At 48.0% G+C, this 25,421-nt stretch overlaps 1 protein-coding gene and 2 non-coding genes across 3 annotated transcripts; 2 read left to right on the forward strand and 1 right to left on the reverse strand.

Moving 5' to 3' along the window:
* Nucleotides 1-1,985: 1,985 nt before the first annotated feature.
* On the forward strand, nucleotides 1,986-2,176 carry LOC143827959 (U2 spliceosomal RNA). Its single transcript, XR_013227452.1, has one exon. It is a non-coding gene; the product is annotated as a U2 spliceosomal RNA (small nuclear RNA).
* Nucleotides 2,177-5,933: 3,757 nt separating this feature from the next.
* LOC143827938 (U2 spliceosomal RNA) lies at nucleotides 5,934-6,124 on the forward strand. The gene has a single exon (XR_013227442.1). It is a non-coding gene; the product is annotated as a U2 spliceosomal RNA (small nuclear RNA).
* A 1,862-nt stretch (nucleotides 6,125-7,986) lies between these two features.
* Nucleotides 7,987-23,903, reverse strand: TUT1 (terminal uridylyl transferase 1, U6 snRNA-specific). Its single transcript, XM_077324361.1, has 10 exons — nucleotides 23,723-23,903; nucleotides 21,908-22,098; nucleotides 20,665-20,874; nucleotides 18,109-18,223; nucleotides 17,877-18,007; nucleotides 16,956-17,188; nucleotides 16,498-16,607; nucleotides 13,609-13,731; nucleotides 13,429-13,521; nucleotides 7,987-11,726 (listed from the first exon to the last, which is right to left on the reverse strand). Exons 1-10 carry the CDS (start codon nucleotides 23,805-23,807, stop codon nucleotides 10,696-10,698), a joined length of 2,322 nt encoding a protein of 773 aa, XP_077180476.1. The 5' UTR covers nucleotides 23,808-23,903; the 3' UTR covers nucleotides 7,987-10,695.
* Nucleotides 23,904-25,421: the final 1,518 nt, after the last annotated feature.

Below are 25,421 nucleotides of genomic sequence, written 5' to 3' on the forward strand. Positions count from 1 at the left end.
AAATCACATCAATAAAAACATACTATAAAACATATGTCTATCATAAAAATCCCATAAAATTGCTTTTTCATAAATGCAAACTGAACCAACCAGAAAAGGCAGACTATAAATTATTTTTTAAATTATTATAAGAGCTCTGTTGGATTACGTCTGTGATCCATTTACTCCAGCATGCTGTCTCACACAGTGACCAACCAGTTCTTCTGGAGGGCACAGAGGCCAAGATCTTCCCCTGATTTTGCATTCTAGAACTTGGATTCAGAAGTTGACTGCCTCTAAATGTGAAGGTTCCCCTTAGTAACCATAGATCCGTGAATCTAATTCTCTTTTAAAGCTGTCTATGCCTACAGCCATTGATATATCCTTTGGCAGTGAATAGCACATTTTAATAATTTGTTGAGTAAAGAAGTATTTTCCTTTTGTCTGTCCATCAGCTTCATTTCATACCCTCGAGTTCAAGTACTCTGGGAACGGGAGAAAAATTATTTCTATCAATGAACTCCACTCCATGCATAATGTTATAAGCATCTATCATGCTCCCCTCCCCATCTCTTTTCTAAACTGAAAAGTCCCAGCCTTTCCTCATAGGGAAGATGCTTCAACCCCCCTAAACTTCTTGGCTGCCCTCTTCTGTACCTTTTCCACTTCTGCCTTAGTCTTTTTTAAGAAACAGTGACCAGAACTGGACACAGTATTCCAAACAAAGCCAACCCCTTAGATCTGTACAGGGACATTATAATATTTGTTGTTTTATGCTCAATCCCTTTCCCAGTCATCCCTAAAATAGAGGGTGCCTCTTTCACTGCTTCCGTACACTGGGTTGACACTTACATTGAGCTATTCACTACATTCCCAATATCTTTTATCTTCTCAGTCACAGCAAATCCAAACCTCACGAGCTTATACTTGGAGGTGGGTTTTTTCCTGTCCCAGTGTGCACTGCCATATACTTACCAACACTGAACTTCATTTGCTGCATTGCTGCCCTCACCCCCAGTCTGTGGAGGTTCTGGAGCTCTTCACCGTCGTTCTTGGCCTTCACCAAATTGCATAATTTTGTGCCATCTGCAAGCTTGGCCTCCATACTACACCCCCCTAGTTCCAGATCTTTTATGAACAGATTAAATAGTACGAGCTTAAATGCCTGTGAGATCCCACTGTTTGCTTCCCTCCATTGTGAGAACTGCCCATTGCTTCCTACTCTTTGGTTCCTGTCATTTAACCAGTTTTTAATTCTTAAGAGAACCCGTCCTCTTATCCCATGACTGCTAAGTTTACTTAGGAGTTTTAGGCCAGGTACTTTTTTCTCTTTCTCTCATGTTTTCAGGGCAGCTGGCTTACAGGAGAGAAGACTGCACCATCTGCTTAGAGTCTTCAGACAGTTTGTAGGAAGAAAGCAACAACAGGAGAAAAAGTAACAAAATTTAAAGGAAGCACACACATCCAAGACTGACCCGCATGGTTTCCAGTATTCACGTTGTAATCTACCATTCGTTTATTGTATCATGTAATTGCTTTTTTGGTATCCTATTTACACCAGATCTTTCCTGATAACTGCAAGTTTTCTGTTTCCTCTAAACAGTTTTTCAGAGAGCAATCCAAACCAGAGAATAAGGAACAATGGGGGGGGGGTTGAATCCTGTCACTTCACTTCTGGTGCTCAAATGGTTAACAGAACTGCGATGCGTGATGGGAAAGTAGGCGGATTTATGCAGATTGCAAGCCAATGGCAGCCAGAGTTACAGGAAACTCGCTTTAGAAATCAATGAAGTCGAGAGAATCTAAGATTTGGGGGGCTAAACTAGCTGGCAAGATACTGCTTACCCAGCCTAGAGAAAGAGGTGTGTTTTGGGGATATATACAGAGACATTACAGATTGTGATGAATTCAATTAGACAGTGAATGCCTTGCGGAGTTGCGATGCTGCCCATCACCTCAAACTGCATCACGACGATATGAAATAATTTTTCCCAAGCAGTTTTGTTATCGCTTCTCGGCCTTTTGGCTAAGATCAAGTGTAGTATCTGTTCTTATCAGTTTAATATCTGATACGTCCTCTATCTGAGGACTATATATTAAATGGATTTTTGGAACAGGGAGATGGAAGAGGGGCTTGCTCCGTCCACTCCACGCATCGGCCTGGTATTGCAGTGCCTCCAGGAACGGTGCACCTCCCACCCCGGGAGAACTTTCAAGGTTCAAAAAATAGATGAGCTTTTCTTTCTGACCTCTTTCCTTCTGTCTTCTGCTTAAAGATGATAATGTACAATTTGTCTTCCCCTTTATTTTAATCATATTTTGATTTTCCTATAATTTTGCTAGCATATTGAAACAATTTTCAGTCCATCTTATTTGTTCAAAAAGACTTTAAAAAGAGAAAAAGCATTTCAAAGCAGGCGTAAGACTAAACAGAGCGATGTCCGAAGGGCTCTTGAAACAAATATAGAACTGTAGATTCCTCAATATGAACTCAGAAGAAAAAAAAGGAATCGCAAGGCAAGATAATGTAATAGTCCTCTCTGTATGAGCCCTCTCTGATTATGTTGCAACCAATGTGGGACAAGGGGAGCATCTTTGATCTTGTTTTTCAGTTGGCTCCTGTGTTCTGATATTCTAACTTTAAGAGGTCTAGTGGACATTCCCACATAACAAAATTTACATTTGCATATAATGTATACTATGTTACTGGATTCACAATTAATAAATTGTTTAATATGTACCTTAAAGCCATTGGTATGCTGATACTCCTTAATTTCCAGCATATATTTACATACCATGCATTTGCCACAACGATGATTGCCCAATGGTAAATTGTTAATAGGGTGTTTTATGGGCCTGATGATATCCTGAATATATCTGCCTCGACGCCACACAATAAGTGGTTTTTCCTTACAGCCCTCAATATGGTCAACCATATGCCAGTGTCTATACATAATTTTTTGCAATTCACAAGAATAATCTGAGAACTCAAAAGATGAGTTTAACCTGTTGGATTTCTGCCTGATTTTATTTGTAAAAGATCCTCTCGGTCTGTTCTATCAGCATAGTTTTTTGCTGCATTAATAGTCCACAATGGGTAGCCCCCGGCAGTTAAATCATTACTTAAAGCGACACATGCCCATTTATATTTGATAGCATCTGAGTTGTTTCTTTTGGTGCGCAAAAATTCTCCAGTAGGTAAACTAGTTTTTAGGTGCCACTGATGAAATGAATGAAAGTGCAATAGTGCATTCCTATCCGTGTCCTTGTGGAATGAAGACACAGCTAGCTGATCTTTAACAATATGTACCATTAGGTCTAAAAAAGGAATTTGAGTGGTACTGGTTTGCATGCTAAAATAAATAGTGGGGTGTGTAGTATTCATCCAATTTACAAACTGGTCTATGACCTCCCCCCCGTTGGTAAAGATAATAAAGATATCATCCAGGAACCGTGCATAAAAATGGACATGTTGATAATATGGATTACAGTCCTGATTACAAATTAAAGTCTCCTTCAGTCTTAACATGAACATATTGGTGACCACAGGGGCAATGGGGAAACCCATGGCTAGACCCCTGACCTGTAAGTACAATTCATCTTCAAAAAGAAAAAAAATTGTTTCCCAAAATAATATCTAAAAGGTCCAGTAAGAAATGAATGGGTGGTAGAGATTAATCCCTCTTACTTAAAAATGACTCCACCACATGCCTGGCCTCCTCGTGGGGAATGTTTGTATATAATGCATTGACATCCAGAGTAATCAAGTGGGAGCCAACCTTAATAATAATATTCTTAATCCTGTTTATGAAATGTGTGCTATTCTTCAAAACCAAATTATGTTCATGAGGTAATAATTTCTGTAGATGATAATCTAAAAATTTAGCAATTGGTTCCGTGGCAGAACCACATTGAGACACAATAGGTCTCCCCGGAATTGTGGTGAGAAACAAGATCAAAGATGCTCCCCTCGTCCCACATTGGTTGGAACATAATCATAGCTTAGAAGAATTTACATTCTTAGGACTGGAACAACGTTAATCTTCACTATATGCTAAGGAAAAGCCTCTTGTGGCGCAGAGTGGTAAGGCAGCAGACATGCAGTCTGAAAGCTTTGCCCATGAAGCTGGGAGTTCAATCCCAGCAGCCGGCTCAAGGTTGACTCAGCCTTCCATCCTTCTGAGGTCGGTAAAATGAGTACCCAGCTTGCTGGGGGGTAAACAGTAATGCCTGGGGAAGGCACTGGCAAACCACCCCGCATTGAGTCTGCCATGAAAACGCTGGAGGGCATCACCCCAAGGGTCAGACATGACTCGGTGCGTGCACAGGGGATACCTTTACCTTTATATGCTAAGGACAACATTCTTCTCTCCCTTCAACAACGGGGAAGTTTTTTCATTCATCATCTGAATACCGTGATGCCGTGGGGTCTTAATCTTAACATTGATTTCAATTGTTTTTTGTAAAAATCAGTTATGGTTATTTGCTGTAATGGATCTGGCCCCTTTAACTAACAGCCTACACCTGTAACTGCCAGCTTCTCTATAAATGTTAATTGAAGGTAGCCTTCATGGGCACTTTATGAAATTCCCAGACTGTGATGAGCATTTGCCAATGTGATACATATTACTACAACATAACTACATTGGAAGGTATGTCTTATTGTAGCTTTGTAAAATTAAGAATTATGTTTTTTTTTAATATATGGGTATATTTTCAACTTGTTTATTTACTCTGCAGAGCAACCACTGATGAAGATACACAGAAAGCGGGTTATTTACCTAGGATCCCGTTTTGGTTGACCCGACTATTACATTATCTTGCCTTCTGCTTCCTTTTTTTTTTCTTCGAAGGGCTCTTGAGGCAGAAATTGGGCTGGGCGGCATGAGAAGGCTTTTCACCTTGTCCTTCCTCTAAGGAATTCAACGATGACACGCGTCCTCCGTTCTCTTTGAGAGTCAGGCGGGAGCCGCGTCGGTCTGAAGCGGCAGAACGACGTTTGACTCCAGAGGCACCTTTTAGTCCACGTGTGAGCTCTGGGCCTGCAGAAGCGCGCATGCGCGCAAAACCTCACCCCCTGGAATAAAACTTGCTTGGCCTTCAAGGGGCCCTTAGACTCCAGCGTCCTTCCGTTCCGACGTCCACTAGACCAGTGGTCCCCAACCTTTATTAGGCTGGGGACCGGCAGGGCATCGGGCCGCGCCCGCAGGGACCGCGCGGGCCACGCCCACGAGCCGCGCCCGGCCGCGCCCGGCCGCGCCCGCGAATCGGGCCGCACCCGCGAGCCGCACCCGGCCGCGCCCGCGGGCCGCACCCGCGAATCGGGCCGCGCCCACGAGCCGCGCCCACGAGCCGCACCCGTGGATCGGGCCGCACCCGCAGGCCGCGCGGGCGCGGCCCGGCCCTGATTCCCTCTCCCCGCCCTCCCCGCAGTAAGAAGTTTCCCGGGCCGCAAGCTTGCGGCCTGGAAAGTTTTTTTACTGCGGGGGGGGGGCGGGGAGAGGGAGCCGCGGCCCGGCGCCATGGCCTTTGCGGCCCGGCGCCGGGCCGCGGCCCGCAGGTTGGGGACCACTGCACTAGACGGAGCGAGCGAGCTCTGCGAAGGGAAGACGCTATTAGAGAAGCACGAGGAAAGCCAGCCTCAGCCGCGAATCAAAAGGGCGTCCTGGGAAAGGGGGCGGGCCTATGCAGATCGCTGTCCGACTCCGAGCCCGGCGTTCCAATTCTGAAAGTGACAAAGTGGAGAGAATCCCCCAATTGTGACATCAGAATGTCCTCCGGGAGGCTGGAGAGCGGGAAGGCAGCAAGAGCCGCGGTGGGGAGAGGCAGGGCGAGGCGGCGCGACCCCGGCGGAGCGGGCTGTGGGGCGGGGCGGCCCCGGCTGCGGCGTTGCCCTCCGAGGCCTGCAAGGCTGGCGGCCGGCGAGGGGGACGGGTTCCCTGGGCACAGTCGGCATCGCTTCTCGGCCTTTTGGCTAAGATCAAGTGTAGTATCTGTTCTTATCAGTTTAATATCTGATACGTCCTCTATCTGAGGACTATATATTAAATGGATTTTTGGAACAGGGAGATGGAAGAGGGGCTTGCTCCGTCCACTCCACGCATCGACCTGGTATTGCAGTGCCTCCAGGAACGGTGCACCTCCCACCCCGGGAGAACTTTCACGGTTCAAAGACAGATTGAATTTTCTTTTCTATTATTTGTTTCATCTTTTTTGCTGTTACAGAGTCGAGTGGGTACCCAGCAGCAAAATAAAGTTTGAGCTCAGCGGCCCCTTTGGGACAATGGGATTGTATAGCAGACTATAATGTGATGGAATTAATAGTAGCATATAATGTATAATGTAATTGCAGTCCTGCAAACTTAAATGGACTCTGGGGAATGGTAGAGGACAGGAAGGCCTGGAGGATCATTGTCCATGGGGTCGCGATGGGTCGGACACGACTTCGCACATAACAACAAATTGCAGTCCAAGGGACTCTTGCGACCAGTCAGTCCTAGAGGAGATTAACCCTGACTGCTCTTTAGAAGGCCAGATCCTGAAGATGAAACTCAAATACTTCGGCCACCTCATGAGAAGGAAGGACTCCCTGGAGAAGAGCCTAATGCTGGGAGCGATCGAGGGCAAAAGAAGAAGGGGACGACAGAGAATGAGGTGGCTGGATAGAGTCACTGAAGCAGTCAGTGTAAACTTAAATGGACTCCGGGGAATGGTAGAGGACAGGAAGGCCTGGAGGATCATTGTCCATGGGGTCGCGATGGGTCGGACACGACTTCGCACATAACAACAACAACAAATAATGTAATTTAGAATCTAATTCTGTGGTTTTAGGACTAGAGGCCGAACTCAGTACAGCTTGTCATTTGTGGGGATGCTTCCATGCTTGGGTGAAGACGGATGGGGCTAGCAACAGGTCTCCTTTAATTACTTCTTTTCACAACTGGGAAAGCGTCTGCCATTAATCACTAACCTTAACATTGCTATGTCCCTTATGTTTTTATGAACAGGAACTGAACCAAAAGGACCGAGGAATGTCCTCCAGGCCAAAGATTCCAGTTGGGGGGGGGGAGGTATCATCTGGGCATGGAATAGACAGGTAGTTGTAGTTGGACAGGTAATTGTGAATTTCCTGCATACTACTGGGGTTTGGACTAGATGACCATGGAGATCCCTTCCAACTCTATAATTCTGTGAATTCTATTTGTTATTCTAGCAAGGCTCTTGAACCAGCTCAACATCTTCATTATGCCGCATACCTGTTGGATATCTTCATGGTGCTGTTTACTAATTTACTGCTAATTTACTAATTTTTTGCATGCACACAAGAATTCACCCCTTGAATAAAACTTTGTTGGTCTTAAAGATGCTGCTGGACTTTGTTCTCTTGCTGTTATAAAACATTTGTAAGTTCCTTGTTTTGCTTTCTTTCTGTAATTTTTTTTCATGGATACTTTAAGCATTGCAAAAACACTAAAATCCCTTGGATAGGAGACCTCTAGATATTTGGATGGCATTCCTCCAAGGAACACTCAGTCACAATGTGGAGGCAGGCAATATCCCTTGTCTGGCTGTCAAACAAACCTTGGACCTCCTGCAGAGAGCCAGCTTGGTGTAGTGATTAGGAGCATCACTTCTAATCTGGTAAACCAGGTTTGATTCCCTACTCCTCCCCCACATGCAGCCAGCTGGGTGACCTTGGGCTCACCACAGCACTGATCAAGCTATTCTGACTGAGCTGTAATATCAGGGCTCTCTCAGCCTCACCTCCCTCACAGGGTGTCTGTTGTGGGGAGAGGAAGGGAAGGCGAATGTAAGCCACTTTCAGATTTCTTCGGGTAGAGAAAAGCAGCGTATAAGAACTAACTCTTCGTCTTCTATCATGACACGTAGCAGAGGAGAAATAAATACTGAACTCTCATCTTATTTGCTAAAACTTGGAAAATAATAGTATAGTAGTTTTTTTAAAAAAAGGTACAAACTATAATAAAATAGAATAACATTAAAAGGTCTCTTTATAATGCATTAATTAATTTTGGTGGGTATGTAAAGGTTCATTTGTAATCCTGCAACTTCCTGCAAGGAAATTAGAACTGGCATCCATAATTCTCTTTTCCCCTTTTATTCCTTAGAATAACCTTGTGAAGTAGGTAAGATTTAATGTAAAATATCACCCACAAACTATAACAGAGCAAACACAAGGTGGACTGAATGCCAGAATGGTAGGAGGCAACATCAACAAGATGGAGGCACAAGGGACTAATCCAAACATCATGCATTGTGGGTCCTTTGCCTTGAACTGCTAGATATCTTACAGCGGAGACTCAGACTTACATATGAGAGCCAGTTTGGTGTAGTGATTTAGGAGTGCAGACTTCTAATCTGGCATGCCAGGTTCAATTCTGCACTCCCCAACATGCAGCCAGCTGCATGGCCTTGAGCTCACCACGGCACTGATAAAACTGTTCTGACCAAGCGGTAATATCAGGGCTCTCTCGGCCTCACCCACCTCATAGGGTGTCTGTTGTGGGGAGAGGAAAGGGAAGGAGATGGTAAGCCGCTTTGAGACTCTTTTGGCTAGAGAAAAGTGGCATATAAGAACCAACTCTTCTTCAGTAATACCAGGGCTCTCTCAGCCTCACCCACCTCATAGGGTGTCTGTTGTGGGAAGAGGAAAGGGAAAGCAACTGTGAGCCGCTTTGACCCTCCTTCGGGTAGAGAAAAACGGCATATAGTAAAGGAGGCAATAGGTCCACTGTTGGGTGCAGATGGACAAACTAACGGAGGATGCAGAGACAGCAGAAAGGCTCAGCGCCTATTTTACATCTGTTTTTTCCCACAGGTCAAAGGGTTTAGGCACATCTAGAGATGGCAGTAGCCAAGGTCCCAGGTTGAAGACTGCCAGTACTTCAAGATTGCCAGGGAGGGGGAGTTCACCACCTCCTTAGGCAGCCTATTCCACTGCTGAACTACTCTGACTGAATTTTTTCCCCCTGATATCTAGCCTATATTGTTGTACTTGTAGTTTAAACCCATTACTGCGTGTCCTTTCCTCTGCAGCCAAGGTTGAATACCCACTTTTCTTGGATGCTTTGGGCTGATCCTGCGTTGAGCTAGATGGCCTGTATGGACCCTTCCAACTCTATGATTCTGTGATATAAGAACCAACTCTTCTATTTGTTTTATATGGTCTATTAATTCAAATACCTCTCCCTTGCCCACCACCACAATAAAAGACCCTAGGTACTTGTTTTTACCATTTATTTCATTTCGATTCCTCCATGGAGTCAGATTTTGTTTGAGACTAAGGTCTTCACTCACCTTGTAATTTCTTTTGGATTTAATTTTACTACCGAGTTTTACACTCTCAATTTTTGTTTGTTCACCGTCTTCTTTCCACTGCAAAAGATCTTACCCTGCATTTCCAAGTCCTGCACACAGCACACTGCTGGCCGATGAAGCCACTTCATTAGAAAGCTGAGAATTTAAGTTATCCTGTGAGGTTTTTTTTAAACGGCAAGTATGTAGGCCTCATTCTGCAAAAACAAAGCTGCCTCTGAACACAGAATTTAAGAGCTGCTAGTGACGCAAAAAAGTGATTGGTGCCCATTTCAGAACAGAGGCAATGTCTTCCTAATCAATTGCATCTATGATTTATATAACCCAACAATGTGACTATCACAGATTTTTGTTGTTGCCAAATCACAGTTGACATTTGAGATGTGGTCTGCCCTTGTCTGCCCCTGCATCACAACTCGGGTATTCCTTAGAGCAGGGGTAGTCAACCTGTGGTCCTCCAGATGTCCATGAACTATAATTCCCATGAGCCCTTGCCAGCAAATGCTGGCAGGGGCTCATGTGAATTGTAGTCCATGGACATCTGGAGGACCACAGATTGACTACCCCTGCCTTAGAGGTCTCCCATCCAAATCCTTGCTAGGGCACACCCTGCTTCCCTTCCAAGATCTAACCAGACTGGCCTGACCAGATCATGGCCATTATCGTATTATAAGGTAAAGGTATCTCCTGTGCAAGCACTGGGTCACGTGTGACCCTTGGGGTGACGTCCTCTAGCGTTTTCATGGCAGACTCAATACGGGGTGGTTTGCCAGTGCCTTCCCCAGTCATTACCGTTTACCCCCCAGCAAGTTGGGTCCTCATTTTACCGACCTCGTAAGGATGGAAGGCTGAGTCAACCTTGAGCCGGCTGCTGGGATCAAACTCCCAGCCTCATGGTCAGAGCTTCAGACAGCATTTCTGCTGCTTACCACTCTGCGCCACAGGAGGCTATAAAAAGATGGGGCAAGTTTATGGAGAGGTGTATCAACAGCTATGAGCCATGGGACTTTTCTGGAAAGAAGCAGTGGGCCTATGAATTCTGAAACAATGAACAGTGAATGGGCAGGGCCGCCAGACCACGTCGGTGAGCTTCTCCAGTGGCTCATTCACTGGTGAGAACTTCTCCGTTTTTTAGTCTCAGACAGCTGAACCAGTGGAAAGAAGCTCTAAAATGGGGCGTAGGAATATTAATATGAATCACAAATTCAGAACGATGGAATTGCGCTGAGCTAAAAAGGCGGTGCGTCCCCTTGGTCCTCGGTTTGGGCATTCACTCCTTTTATTCTCATAAAAGGGGGGGGATGCGGTATACAAATTGTTCTGCCATTTGAAACAGTACACAGGCCATCCCCAATGAGAGCTGCCCCTCCATCGCTGGGCTCAAGCCTCACTTGCCAGCCGCTGCTCCACCGCTCGGGGCAGGAACCCTTGCAAGAAGTGGAAGAACTCTTGGAAGGCGGCCGCCTGTGGAGGGTCTGGATCGAAGCGCAGGCTGAGGGGCGTCTCTCGCTCGCTGGAAGCGCTGGCCCCGACTCGGGCACGGAGGGCAAACTGCAGCAAGGGCTCCTCAGGCCTCGCCTCCCCTTCCTGCTGGGAAATGGCTGCAGATACTTTCGCCTCCAGCTCCAAAGAGCCGGCTGAGTGCTGCGGATCGGGCTGCGGACCGCGGAGCTGTCTCCTGACCCGGCGGCGTCCCAGCCACACCTTGTGCCAGACAGCACAGTTCCAGGTCATGCTTTGGCCCTCTGGGGACACAGTCTCTGTCCGTGGCCTCTTACAAGAAGGGGAGGATGAGCCGGCTTCCTCTTCGTCCAGGGGGCGTTTGCCTCCTGCCGACGGCTGCTCCGCTCTCCCTTCAGTCTGCTCTTCTCCCTGTTTACATTCGGTCACTGCTTGTTGTTCCTCCCGCGCCTCTAAGCAGCTGCATTTGAGCACGTCCTGCAGGACAAAGGCAATGCCAGCACACGCTTTCTGGAACTGTTGCTGATGGAAATCCTCAGCTTGGCCCAGCAGTTCTCGGCTTTGGGCAGGCAGAGGCAGGGGGAAATTCAGGACAAACCCAGTGGCAGCCAGGACTTCCGCCTCGGCGGTGCCCGGTTGGAAGAGGCGCACCAGGCCCCAGATCTTTCCTTTGCTGGATTTCCGCTGGTACTGCAAGCTACGGCAGTACTTGGCGGCCACCTGGCAGCAGCGCCGGAACCGCAGTGCCGTCTTTTCGTTCACATTGGCGGCCACGTTGTGGCTCAGCTCGAAGGGATCCTGGAGGTTGAAGGGACCCAGCTTGAGTCGGATGCCCGTTTCGGACGTCAGGACGCTGGACGTGGGCAGCAGCTGGCCTTCCCGGAGCGAGATGACTTGGCCAGCAAAGTCACAGTCCCCAAAGACGTGGAAGAACTCGGCCAGCAGGGCACCTGGAAAGACAGGCAGGTGGGGAGGACAGCCAGCAAATCAAAGAGGGTCCTGGAATGCCACGAAGACTGAGCGTGGGGAAATAATTACAGGCCCACCTTTCTCCCAGGCATCTCAAGACTTGTCCAGAGAGAACGTTAGGCATGTATGCATTCCATGTACGTGTCCACCTTTCTCTTGTGGCAGGTTTTGAGATGTTTGGGAGAAAAGAAGGCACGGGTGTTTTCTAAAATTAATTATCTATGCATTTGTGGAAAACGGACATTTTAAGAGCGGCTGTCAGAAACGTTGATTTGGACATCAATGCCTTGGCTAACAGAAAACAGCCACAAAATCACACTGGCGAGGTCAGCATGTGTCGCTAAATAAAAGGATTCCACAGTAAAATATTGTTCCAAAATGGATGGCATTAAAGCCAACGTTTCTTCGTTTACCTTTGAATGTTTACTTTTGATCTAAATAAGTAGGTTAATAATTTTGTTATTATTATTATTATTAACTCTCGTGGTGGGTTACACACCACCCGGCTCGTGGTTGGTTACACACCACCTAGATACAATAAAGCCTTGATTAAAACTCCATTCAAATCCATTAAATTTGACAGAAAAATACAAGATGGTAGTAACAAAGATATAAGGAATGATTACCAGCTGGGGCAATGAGGGAGTACAACAACGGGCTACTCTAATGATGGCATTGGCCTAGTAGCATTGCTTCCCAAATGGGGCCCCATCTGATCTTCCTCCAGCACTGGCCTCATCTCTAGACCTGGCAGAAGAGCTCCATCCTGCTGGCCCTGCAGAACAAAGAAAACTCTCCCAGGGCCCACAGCTCTTCCGGGAGCTTGTTTCACCAGTTGAGGCCAGGCAAGCTTCTCTGGGGCTGGGAACGACCAATAAGTTGGAGACTCAATGATTAGTATTGCCATCTATTGCTGTTATTGTTTAATTGGTTATTGTAATTTTATGTGATTGTTATGGATTTTAGGGGAGGGGTTTTTTGTGAGCCGCCTCGAGCCTTCGGGGGAAGGCGGGATATAAATAAAATAACAACAACAACAACAGCAACAACTGCAGAGCTCAGGGAGGTGTACAACATATCAACATTGCTGTTGTTAGTTGCAAAGTCGTGTCCAACCCATCGCCACCCCATGGACAATGATCCTCCAGGCCTTCCTGTCCTCTACCATTCCCCGGAGTCCATTTAAGTTTGCACCTACTGCTTCAGTGACTCCATCCAGCCACCTCATTCTCTGTCGTCCCCTTCTTCTTTTGCCCTCAATCGCTCCCAGCATTAGGCTCTTCTCCAGGGAGTCCTTCCTTCTCATGAGGTGGCCAAAGTAGTGTATGTTTTAAATGAATGCCAACATAGTGGCATTCATTTAAAACATGCAATAAAATAAGCTTTGAACAAAAATTAAATTGTGCAACAATGTCAGCATCAACCAGACTGATATTATATCACTCAGCTCTCTTAGAACTAGGCTGCAGTCCGGAGGGGGCTTTGATAGGGGGGCCCGGTAGATGTCATCTGATTCCCTGACCCCAATCAAAAGCCTAAGGTGCCCTGTGATCTAAGAAGCGTGTCCATCTCTTGCAAATGGAAGATGCGTGCACTGACTGGGAAAAGGAGGTACCCCTGAACCACTCAGAAAAGAGGGAAAAGGCTGTGAGATCCCGGTTCCGCATCTTCAGAGCAACTCACAAAGGTTCTCCGTGTTACTGCTTGGTTCCAGCCGGGCTGAATCCTTGGGGAAGCTGCAGTCCCAGCCGTCCACCACCGTCTGCTCCTCACCCTCTGCACAGAAGGAGAAAGCAGAAATAGTGGCAGCACTGATTCCAGAGGCGGCTGGAGGAGCAGGAGAAGGAGCCTACCTCTGCTCACCTGACAGCTCCTTCAAACGGGCAACTGTGGGCAGGACTGGCGGGCTCCGGGTTTGCAGGAAAAAGAGCACCAGCAAGGTCAGAGCATAGTTATTGAGGAGGGGGCCACCACCAAATGGGTTCCCTGTAAAAAAAAAAGGGGGGGGGGGAAGGTTGTTGGTAAAAGGAATCCCCTTTGCCTTTAGCACTCACCCCCAAATATCTCACTGCCTCTGGATCTACTCTAGCAGAGTCTCAAGGTGACCTCCAGGACCTTGATGTTTGAACCTGCTGGTATCACACATGAAGCTGCCATATACTGAATCAGACCTTTGATCCACTAAGGTCAGTATTGTCTACTCAGACTGGCAGCAGCTCTCCCGGGTCTCAGGCGGAGTTCTTTTATATCATTTACTACCTGCTTATTTTAACTGGAGATGGAGATTGAACTTAGAACCGTCTGCATGCCAAGCAGAGGCTCTTCCACTGAGTCACAGCTCCTTTCCCAGATCATTTAATCGAGTTTTGACCTGTCAGTCCCACAGTTCCACTGCTTGCATTCAAACCACAGATGTCAGGATTTGAAACCCCAACCCTGTGATCTGCCAGGCAAATGCTCTTCTCCTGGGCCACAGGCCCTGCCTATCCTGCCCTCCTATGAGTAGTTTCAGGTGGCCCATAGAGGACCCTCTCGTATCCCTGCCCTCCCCCAAAAGAGCAAACCCTCAGAGAGGGGTCAAAGCTTTGGGGTTAAGCATCATTGCATGTAGAAGATCCCAAGTAAAAGTCCCAGGACTTCCCATGTAAGAAAAAAAATCAAGGTTGGGAAAATAAAAATAAAAATCTACTCCCAGAGCTTGGAAGGCAATCAACAGCCCCCTCCTAGATCCTAAGGTAGAAGCCACAGCTCAGCAGCAGAGCACAAACTTTGCAGGCCTTTCCCCTTTGTCCTTCTGGCTCCATCTCATGTGTCCTGCTCCCTCAAATGACTCCACCATTTCCTCCTCGTTGGCCAGTATTCCTGGAACAACCTCTCCAGAAACCTGAGCGATGACATCTCTCTCTCTCTTTCTCTCTCTCATGCTTCAAATCTCCCCACTGTTCCCTTAAAGCACCTTGGCATGCCCCTTATTCCTCCCTCCCAGCTGGAACAAACGCAGCTTCTTCCCGAGAGTTTTGTTGTCCTACTGTATCCTGCCCTTCCCTTTATTGTCTTGATTACGCCGACCCCCTTGGGGCAGGGCTGTGTTGTCTTGAATAAAGCATGATGTCTAAAAGGTATCCCCTGTGCAAGCACCGAGTCATGTCTGACCCTTGGGGTGACGCCATCCAACGTTTTCTTGGCAGACTCAATACGGGGTGGTTTGCCAGTGCCTTCCCCAGTCATGACCGTTTACCCCCCAGCAAGCTGGGTACTCATTTTACCGACCTCGGAAGGATGGAAGGCTGAGTCAACCTTGAGCCGGCTGCTGGGATTGAACTCCCAGCCTCATGGGCAAAGCTTTCAGACGGCTGCCTTACCACTCTGCACCACAAGAGGCTCTAGCATGATGTCTACAGATGCCATATTAGTAAGGATCAAGGTTCACCATCTGAACAAGAACTATGCAGTAGTAGGGATAAGAAGGGCCTCTGCCTGAGATCCAGAGGACCCACTCCCTGTCTTAATTAACCATACCCAAGAGAAGCTATGCTGGATCAGGCCAATGGCCCCTCCAGTCCAACACTCTGTGTCACACAGTGGCCAGAACTCAGGGGCCATCAGGAGGTCCACAAACACCAAGAACACACTCCTCCACATGCATCCAGCTGGGTGACCTTGGGCTCGCCACGACACTGATAAAACTGTTCTGACCGAGCAATAATTTCAGGGCTCTCTCAGGCTCACCCACCCCACAAGGTATCTGTTGTGGGGAGAGGAATGGGAAGGCGACTGTAAGCCGCTTTGAGCCTCCTTTGGGTAGGGAAAAGCGGCATATAAGAACCAACTCTTCTTCTTCTTCTTCTTCTTCTTCTTCTAGACCTTGTGGCTAAGATCTACTCACGGCCCCGTGTGCTATGTATTTATCCAGTCTTATGTCAGGGGTAGTCAACCTGTGGTCCTCCAGATGTTCGTGGACTACAATTCCCATGAGCCCCTCCCAGCAAATGCTGGCAGGGGCTCATGGGAATTGTAGCCCAAGAACATCTGGAGGACCACAGGTTGACTACCCCTGGTCTATGCTCATAGCCACCACCACTTCCTGCGGCAGTGAATTCCGCCTGTTAATTACTCTTTGGGCAAAGGAGGACCTCCTTTTACCTGTTCTATGTTGACTCCTCATTGTTTTCACGGAGTGCCCTCGAGTTCTTGTACGGCGAGAAAGGGAGAAAAGGACTTTTTCTCTGCCTTCTCCAACCCATGCATAATTCTGTAAGCCTCTTATCATGTCACCCACCCAACATCATTCCTAGAAGTTAAAAAGCCCTAGCCCTTTCCTGTGTCTTTGCCCATGCTGGAATATCTGTTCTGGGGCGTGGTAGCCAGAACTGTACACAGGATTCCATATGAGGCCGCAGCCTAGATTTATATAGGGGCCTTGTGATTATACTGGCTGATTTGTTTTGGGTCCCCTTCCTAATCCTCCCCAGCATAGCAATTGCCTTTTTTATTGCAGTCGCACACTGAGTCGACATCTTCAGGAAGCCATCTCCCACTGGTCTACACTGACTTGACTATTCGAAGCCACTTCACACATTCAAATTACGACTGTGCCTTGTTGCCCCTCGCGTTCCTTTCAAAGAAGGCCTCAGCAACAGACCTCCCCAGTGACTAGTGCCCTGTGTCAGCCTCTGACTAAGGGATGTTTTCTGGATTTCCTGCCTCGTGCCTCTGGCTGTAGTGGGCCAGGCCCATACTCCTTTGCTTTACCTGCCAGTGCCTGCTGCTTTGCCCAGTGGCGCACAGTGTAAACCAACGGCCTCACCCTCTCGTCTGCTTCGGTGCACAGCTGCAGGAAGCGCGTGTTGCGGAGGGCCAGCCTGCCAAGGAGATAACCTGGCAGTCAGTCAGAGAGCTTGGCACACAGGCGACTGTTCTTCCTCTGGCACATCAACATGTTAAGCTACTTCATTTCCCACCTCCCACCCCTCCAAATGCCACTAGTAGAAGTCTCCTTATGCAGGCGGAGAGCGGCTGTCATCAGAAAGCCTCTGGGACTTAGGGACTGGCGAATTAGTCTAATGAATAAGGAACTGAGTCTCCCACAGGGCGTTGAAGTGGGCAGGGCCTAGAAAACAGGTGTGAGAAGGTAGGGGAGAGTCACAGGAGGTTATCTTCTGGCAAAGTGCCCCTGCCAAGATTGATAGGCGACACGCGACACACCGTACTTGTTATCGATGGAGATGTCGCCACGCAGGCTGGACTCCTTGTGGCAGAATTTGACAACCGGACGACGGGCATTTGCCACGACCTGGACGTGATGGACGCCTGGGACGCACTTCCGTAGCACAGTGGCAACCAGCTCGAGTACCTCTGGCACAGTGGCGGAAGCTAGGTCGATATCGCTCAAGATCGAATCCTCAGAGCGCGCATCCAGCTCCGGGCTGGCCCCATCCTCGGCCTGAAGGAGAAAGGGCAAGTGGGAAACACATGAAGCTTCTTTAAGCCCATTGAGCTCAATACTTGTTTATCTAAAAACATCGTATCCATCTGCCTTCATCAGGGCATCTAACAGATTAAAAACAGATACTGTCACGGCCTGTCCTGTCAACTCTGAGAGCTCCCTGAGGAAGAGCTGGACTTGTCCGCACAGACAGTGCAGGCACCTGGAATTAATAAGCTTCCAGCCCAGCCAGAAACAAGCAGCAGGACGTTTCAGGAAAGAAGGACAAGGGGAGATCACTTGGAGAATGCCAGAGAGAAAAAAAGTCTTCACCCACTGGCATAGGGTTATCAGTTCCTCCTTGCCAGTGGAGGGAATGAGGCATAGGGTTGCCAGGTCCAGGTTGGGAAATTCCTGGAGATTTGGGGGTAGATCATGGGGATGCAAGGACCTCATTGCATTAATAGGTTAGAGTCTGCCCCCCAAAGCATCAGTCTTCTCCAGGGGTACTGATGTCTGTAGATCAGTTGCACTCTTGGGGATCCCCATGTCCCACCTGGAGTTTGGCATTCCTACAAGGGTGTAAGGAGGCAACAGAAGGGGACAGGGCAGAGTTCCAGAACTCTGAGGCCACTACCAAGAAGCCTCTCTTCTAGGTTGCTTCCCGCAATCAAGTACGTTCACACAAGGGAGGAGGCCCTCTCACCGGAGTCTCTGTAGGAGTCTTGGCAGATGCTTGGAATGTTTTGGTCTTCTCAAGGTCTAAGAACAAATCCAGGTCACATCCGGAGACATCAAAGCCGTTCACCGAGGAGCCAAAGGGGAGAATAGCAGACTCTGGATGGATAATCACAGGGAGAATAATAAGTCATAGGAAGTTAATTCAAGGTCAGAATGGTAGCTTGGGGGAAAGAGCTCAAGAATGAGAAGGAACTTACCAGGGAAAAACTCTAAGAATACTTCCTGGAAGAGAGAGAACAGCAAATCCCGAAGGCGCCGTTCACTCTCTGAAAACTCAAAGAGCTGAACCAGCAGAGACATCTGGGCATCTACCTATTGGGGGGAAACCACCGATGATAAACCACTGATCAATTATTATTATTATTATTATTATTATTATTATTATTATTATTATTATTATTATTATTATTATTTAATTTTTAGACCGCCCTTCTCCCAATAGGTCTCAGGGCGGTTTACAACATAAATAGTTAAAACACAATAAAATCCCCATAAAAACCCCAATTAAAAGTTACATATAACATATCACATAACATATAGCGGCGGTGGTCACAATTCTGATCTTAGTTCAGCCTGGTGGAGAGAATAATGTTCAGAAGAGGGTGGCACCAATACAATAGATCTAACCATGATCTCGATGTTAGAGATCTCAATATTGGAGGGGATCCTCTGATGGATTAGTGGGAGAGCTGCCCTGGCCTCAACCATATGCCTGGCGGAAGAGCTCCGTCTTACAGGCCCTGCGGAAAGCTGGTAGATCCTGCAGGGCCCTTAGCTCTTCTGGGAGCTCGTTCCACCAGGTTGGGGCCAGGACTGAAAAGGCCCTGGCCCGGGTCGAGGCCAGGCGAACATCCCGTGGGCCCGGGACAACCAGTAAATTCATACCCGTAGAGCGGAGTGCCCTGCGGGGGGCATAAGCAACCAAGCGGTCCCGCAGGTAGATGGGACCCAGGCCGCGTATAGCCTTAAAGGTCAATACCAATACCTTGAATCTGATTCGGAACAGACTGGTAACCAGTGCAGATGACGAAGCACCGGCTGAATGTGGGCCCTCAAAGGTGTTCTAGTGAGGACCCTGGCAGCCTCATTTTGGACCAGCTGTAACTTCCGAGTCAAAGACAAGGGAAGGCCCGCGTAGAGCGAGTTACAGAAGTCTAATCTGGAAGTGACCGTTGCATGGATCACTGTGGCCAGGTGTTCCGAGGACAGGTAGGGCGCTAGTAGCCGGGCTTGGCGAAGATGGAAAAATGCCGTCCGAGCTACATTGGTGACCTGAGCCTCCATAGAGAGGGAGGCATCAAATGTCACTCCCAAATTCCTGGCAACTGGTGCAGGTGTTAATTGCACCCCATTCAGGCATGGGAGGCGCGCTTCCTGGTCCTGCCCTCTTCTGCCCAGCCACAGGACCTCCGTCTTGGAGGGGTTGAGTTTCCATCCAGCTACCGCTTCCAAACAGCTGGCAAATGTATCCGGGGTGGAGTCCGGCCGTCCGTCCATTAGGAAGTAGAGCTGGGTGTCATCCGCATATTGGTGGCAACCCAGCCCATAGCCCCGGACCAGCTGGGCTAGAGGGCGCATATAGATGTTAAAAAGTGTGGGAGAGAGTATCGCCCCCTGCGGAACCCCACAAGGGAGCTCACAAGGGCTCGACATACTCTCCATCGCAACCCTCTGCGTCCGGTTCTGGAGGAAGGAGACCAGCCATTGAAGCGCAGTCCCCCTTATTCCAGCTCCGGCGAGGCGGTGTACCAATAACTCGTGGTCGACCACATCAAATGCGGCCGACAGGTCTAGAAGCACGAGAATGGCGGAGCCGCCGCCCCGATCCAGCTGGCGCCGGATATCATCCATGAGGGCGACCAGCACGGTCTCCACCCCGTGGCCAGGGCGGAAGCCAGACTGGTATGGGTCGAGGGCTGAAGTTTCATCCAAGAAACCTAGGAGTTGGTCCGCTGCGGCCCGCTCTATCATCTTACCCAGAAACGCCAAATGCGAAACTGGGCGGTAACTGGCGGGGTTCCGCGGGTCCAATGATGGCTTTTTCAGTAAGGGGCGTACCACTGCTTCCTTAAGCCCCTTGGGAAACTCTCCAGATGTTAAGGAGAGGTTGACAATCTCCCTCAAGGGGCCTCCTATCCGCTGGTCGCCCGATTTGAGCAACCAGGACGGACAGGGATCCAAGGGGCAAGTGGTCGCCCTCATTGAACCCAGTAACTTGTCCACTTCGGTTACAGAGAGCCGCCTGAAGCTATCAAACACTAACCCCCTTGACGGTCACGGAGCTTCCAGTTCACTAACTGTATCAATCGTGGCAGGTAGGTCACGGCGGAGCGACAGGACTTTGTCCGCAAAATAGCTCGATAATGCCACACAGCTCAATTCCAATTGCCTTATCGTTTGTCGCCCTTCTTCCAGGGCGGTAAGTGATCTAATTACCTTAAATAATTGTGCTGGGCGAGAGCTTGCGGACGCGATTTCTGCGGCGTAGAATCATAAATCGGTTGGACGCATGGAGTTGCCGTATTCTGAGTCAGGCCCTTAAGTCTATTGAAGCCAGTAATGTCTACGCACAGACTGACAAAGGCCTCAGCCAGAGGTCTTTCACAACATCTACTGCCATATCTGGAGATTCCAGGGACTGAACCTGGGACCTTCTGCATGCCAAATAGATGCTGAGCCACTGAGGTATGGCCCCTCCCCCTGGTTCTCCCACACGGTTATCATTAGAAATACATACAGCAGAATTCACTTACATCATTGGCTTGGCACAGTTCTTGCGCTAGCTTGTCGGGGCTCAGCTGCTCTCGCTTGGCAGAGCCCTGCCTCCTGGGTGGGGTGTATTTGAAATCTTTCTTCTCCCGGGGCTTGACACGCAGCTTCTGACCCCCCAGGCTATGCTGGGTCTGTGCCAACACCTTCTCCAGCATCTCTGTGTCCTGCAACTCCACAATGGCATAAACACCCTGGTGGCCCAAGACACAAAAGCAGGAAAGAAAGCATCAGCTTCCAGACTGTACCATCTCAACCTCTTCCTGCTGCTGCCAATGTACGGGGAGGGGGGATACTTGCTCTGTTGCATGCAGGGCTTATGTCTTGACAGCATGATGGACAGAGCCAGGAAAACAACAGGCTGTTTCGGAGTTGCCTTAATTGATTCCTGGAGGGCCAGATTTCTGAAATCTCCCCCCCTTCCAATTCAGCTAGCAAATAAGTTAAACTAAAACTGTACTTTCAGGAGGAGATTAGTTCAACATTATATAGATTTCTTTGGAAATTTACTGATATGTTTTTTTTTACTCTGTGAGAAATTTTGATGATTAATATATATATAAAAACCCGCTTATGAATTATCTACTACATCAGAAGAGCCCTGCTGGATCAGACCAGTGGGTCCATCTAGTCCAGCATCCTGTCTCACCTGGTGACCAACCAATTCCTCTGGAGGGCTAACAACAGGGCATGGAGGCTGAGACATTCTCCTGATGTTTCCTCCTGGCTCTGGGATTCAGAAGTTTAGTGCCTCTGAATGGAGAGGCCCCTCCATGTATTAATCTAATCGCCTTTTTTGCTGTTATGTTAATGTAAGGACAGGAGCATCCTAAAATAGTCTACTCAGCATCTGACTCAGATCTGTTCACCTTCAGTGAATTTAAAAAGATATGACTCTACAGAGGACTTCACTGTAAAGGTAGCATCTGGAAGAAGACAAACTGGAGATATAATTCAATTTTACCAAGGGGAGTAATTGTTCTTGTACGATCACAGTGGAAAAAATCAGCCTCAATAGCATTTGGCTCTCTGGAGATGGAGTTCACCTGAATCTCTGGGAATACAGTGGCTTCCAATCCCATTATGCCTTCTCTTCCCCATCTACAAAAGTTGTAGAGCATCACTATATGCCAACAAACGTCTTAAAGGTACCACTGGACTCTTTTGTTGTGTTGCTTCAGACCAACATGGCTACCCACTTGAATCTATCATTTTATGCCAGTTTACCTTATCCTTGTCCATCACCACGTTGATGACCTCCCCATAGGACTGGAAGTAGTCGTTCAGCTCTGAGGCTGGTGTCCCTTTGCGAAAGCCACTGACAAAAACACTGCGAAGCTCTTGGTCCTGGCGAACAGAGCGGAGGCTTTCCAGACGCTGGTGTTTCTTCCCCCGGAGATGATCATCTAAGCTGGGTTCTGCAGTATAAAAAGAAGGATCTTCAGAGACAGCTTTGGAACAGGAAGAGCAAGGCTGAAAAAATTCCCCTCCTGTTGACAGCCACCCTATCTTTCAAATTCAAGGAAGACCTTTCCAGAAATAATTGAAAGCTGTACGTGGGAGTGGCTTGTGAGGTTTTAGGTACAGCGATCTTGGGCCAACGTTAACAATCTGGAAAGGATGTGAAGAAGCCGTCCGATTTTACCTCCGTTAGGACACTTAAACTGCTTTTGTACATGGAGGTTCCATTCAGGTGCTATGGTTAAAAGTGGTGAACAAACTTAACTTTCTACACAAATTCATTATGTTCATTATTTTTTTTAATCCCACCTTCTCTTCTAGGTTTTCTTTGGGGGGGGGGAGGGAGGATATTGGTCTCCACTCCTCTACTGCACTCTTATAACCTTGAGGTAGCTTAGGCTGGGAAACAGTGAACAGCCCAAAATAAGTCAGCAAACTTCCGTGGCAGAATGGGAATTTGAACCTGGTTCTCCTAAATCCTAGTGCAGCACTGTAATCGCTACACCAAGACAACTTGTAACCTTTTAAAAGTCATTTAAACAGTTGACCATTACATTTTGCACCAGTTAGTTCCGTAAGTTCAAATACACATTGCATTGTATTGGCTTGGTTTTTTTTCCTGTGCTGGATAGATCCTTCCTATTTTAGCTATTTCCTCAACAGCTTTCCCAAGTCAAGGAGCTTTCAACTGGGCCATGGCAAGGAACAGCAGACCATGAAAAACAAGGACGCTGAGGGGAAAGCTTACGAAACTATTTAAAAGTCATAGATAGGATGCCGAGAGTTGTGTGATCTAGAATTAGAGTAGGAATGTCATGTCTGGAAGACAGGAAAATGCAACAGGTGAAGTGATCCTCATGCCATCAAGACCCTCATCCTGTTGAACTTTGCTGTGACAAATAACTATTAAAAGCACAGAAGGGCAACAAGGAAAAGTAAACGTGTTCTCTGTCTTATTGTTGGTCCCCATTGAGGGTATGTCACAATTTCTGCCTTTGTAAAGTTGTGTGTGATTTATTAGCTTGAGCATTCTTTCAGGTTCATTTGTTCCCCCAAATCAACAGCGGGTTCTCTCTGGACAGGGGGCTAAATGTGTCTTGACTCTTGCATCAATCTCTATAAAAGACATCAACACTAAAGGTGCCAGGAAGTGCAGAACCTGCGATTTTACACCCTGATGAAGTACATCTTCATTTCAGCTTGTGTTATGTGCTGTCAAGTCACTTCCTACATATGGTGACTCTATGAAAGATGCCTTCCAAACCCTCCCGTCATTAAGAGCCCTGCTCAGGTCTTGGAAACTGAAGGCCATGGCTGTCCTTTAATGGTGATAATAAAGCCTGTTAAACCTTTTAGGCGCCACGGAGTTCCCTTTTGTTGGAAACAGAGATCATACTATGATCACAACACATGGACACTAAATTCGAATGGGGCTCAACCTAGGAAATGCCAGAATAACAAGAGTGTCTCTGAGAACGTACAAAGTCCCTTTCCTTTTCTTCTTTTTAAAATACCTCAATCACCCTCCAAATAAAAGCAATTAGCCCCTAGGCCCCACCCTTGACCTCTGACCCCACTCACTATTCGCTACCGTCACGTGACAGAGGCGACACCGAAAGCCCCCGCGGGGCAGCGGTTCCAAATCTTCATGTATCGATTCCGCCATTCCCGCCTTCGACCCACACCGGAGGTCGGTCCGTCCTCTAAAAACTTCCCCTCCCGGTCCTCTTGCAGCGAGGTTTAGCGTTACACCAGCAAAAAAAAGCCGCTCTAGGCTTCCGCTTGCTCTATCGTTTCCGCCGGAAAAGGCCCAAAGCCCCGCCTCTCATAGCACGTGCTCGGAGACGGCGTTTCTGTCGGGATAGTTCCTTCCCGCTGACGGAGGAGAGGGAGCGTTTTAATAGGGTGGCAGCACTTCCGGTTTCCGTTTGATTAGCGCCACGTGCGGGGAGGAAACATATCCGTGCCCCGTCAATGCGGAACCAAACGTGTAGTGCGAATTTCATAGAGTCCATGCTTACCCCTGGGAAAGTGGGACGTTGTGTTGATTCAGATATAATAATAAGGAACGTAAAACGTGGCACCTGTTCCCCGGAGGCAGCTTCTTCCTGGGCCTCAAACCGGCTCTTTCCCGCCCAGCCCCGTTGCCGTAGCAACTTGGCCCCTAGGGAGGCGGGAAGGCCTTTGGGCTTTTGTTCTGAACCAGATGATACCGCATGCGCGCACACTCCTTTTTTGGGAGGGTTAGAGCTGAAGCTTTCTGAACCCAAAGCGACCCCCCTTCTCTCTGGCGTGTGTGCTGAGGGATGGGTGGCGGCGGTGTTTCCTCTGGTCCTTCCTCGGGGTTGGTGTATTGATTTAAAATTTATACCTCAGCCTGGCCTTACAACTTAAGGTTTCCAAAGCAGTTTCCATCTAAAGCTCCATGTAAAGAGCAGAACCACAGAAATGCAGCATAATAGTCAGGCCACAAACAAAACCACCATGCACCACCAAAATAGTGCTTGCATTAACTGAATGCTTCATATAACACTTCAGATTAAAAAGTCCAGGCATCCTATGAACTGTGTGTATGTGTTATATATTTCTCCACTTGCATGCCCCCCTTGCCCAGAGCAAATAACAAAGACAGTCTTGGGAAGTGACAACATATGCTGAAAGTGAGGCGCAAATTTGATGTCAACTTACAGAGACCGATACAAAGGAAACCCAGAGGAAAAAGACAACTGCGGAAATAGTCTTGGTTATTCATTTACTTGTTTACTTACTTCACTTAGACCAGTGGTTCTCAACCTTCCTAATGCCACAACCCTTTAATACAGTTCCTCATGTTGCGGTGACCCCCAACCATAAAATTATGCAAGGGTTCTTTCACAGAAATTAAACAGAAACTGAACAATGGCATGAAGATCCATTGTTCGTGATTGTATATAAATTTGGTTTTTTTCCGGGGTTTCTCAGTTCAGTTCTGCCTCTTGTCCCACCATGCCGATCTTGTTCTTTTCCGCTGCTCTAGACAGACAAATGCTGTATCTCGATCTACACCGCAAGGCTGTTGTATGGGTGGCACCCCACCCTGGCCAAGCTGATTGCCCTGCCACGACCCCTGTGAAAGGGTTGTTCGACCCCCAAAGTAGTCCCGACCCCCAGGCTAAGAACCACTGATTTAGACCCTCCCTGTTTCCCCAGTAGAGACCGTTTGGTCCAAGCCACGGCCAGTATTCAAAGACCACCAAGGAAGGCTGGATCTGCTATCCAGGGAAAGCCAATGGCAAACCAT

This window comes from Paroedura picta, chromosome 1, assembly GCF_049243985.1.
Source record: "Paroedura picta isolate Pp20150507F chromosome 1, Ppicta_v3.0, whole genome shotgun sequence".
Taxonomy (NCBI): Eukaryota; Metazoa; Chordata; class Lepidosauria; order Squamata; family Gekkonidae; genus Paroedura; species Paroedura picta.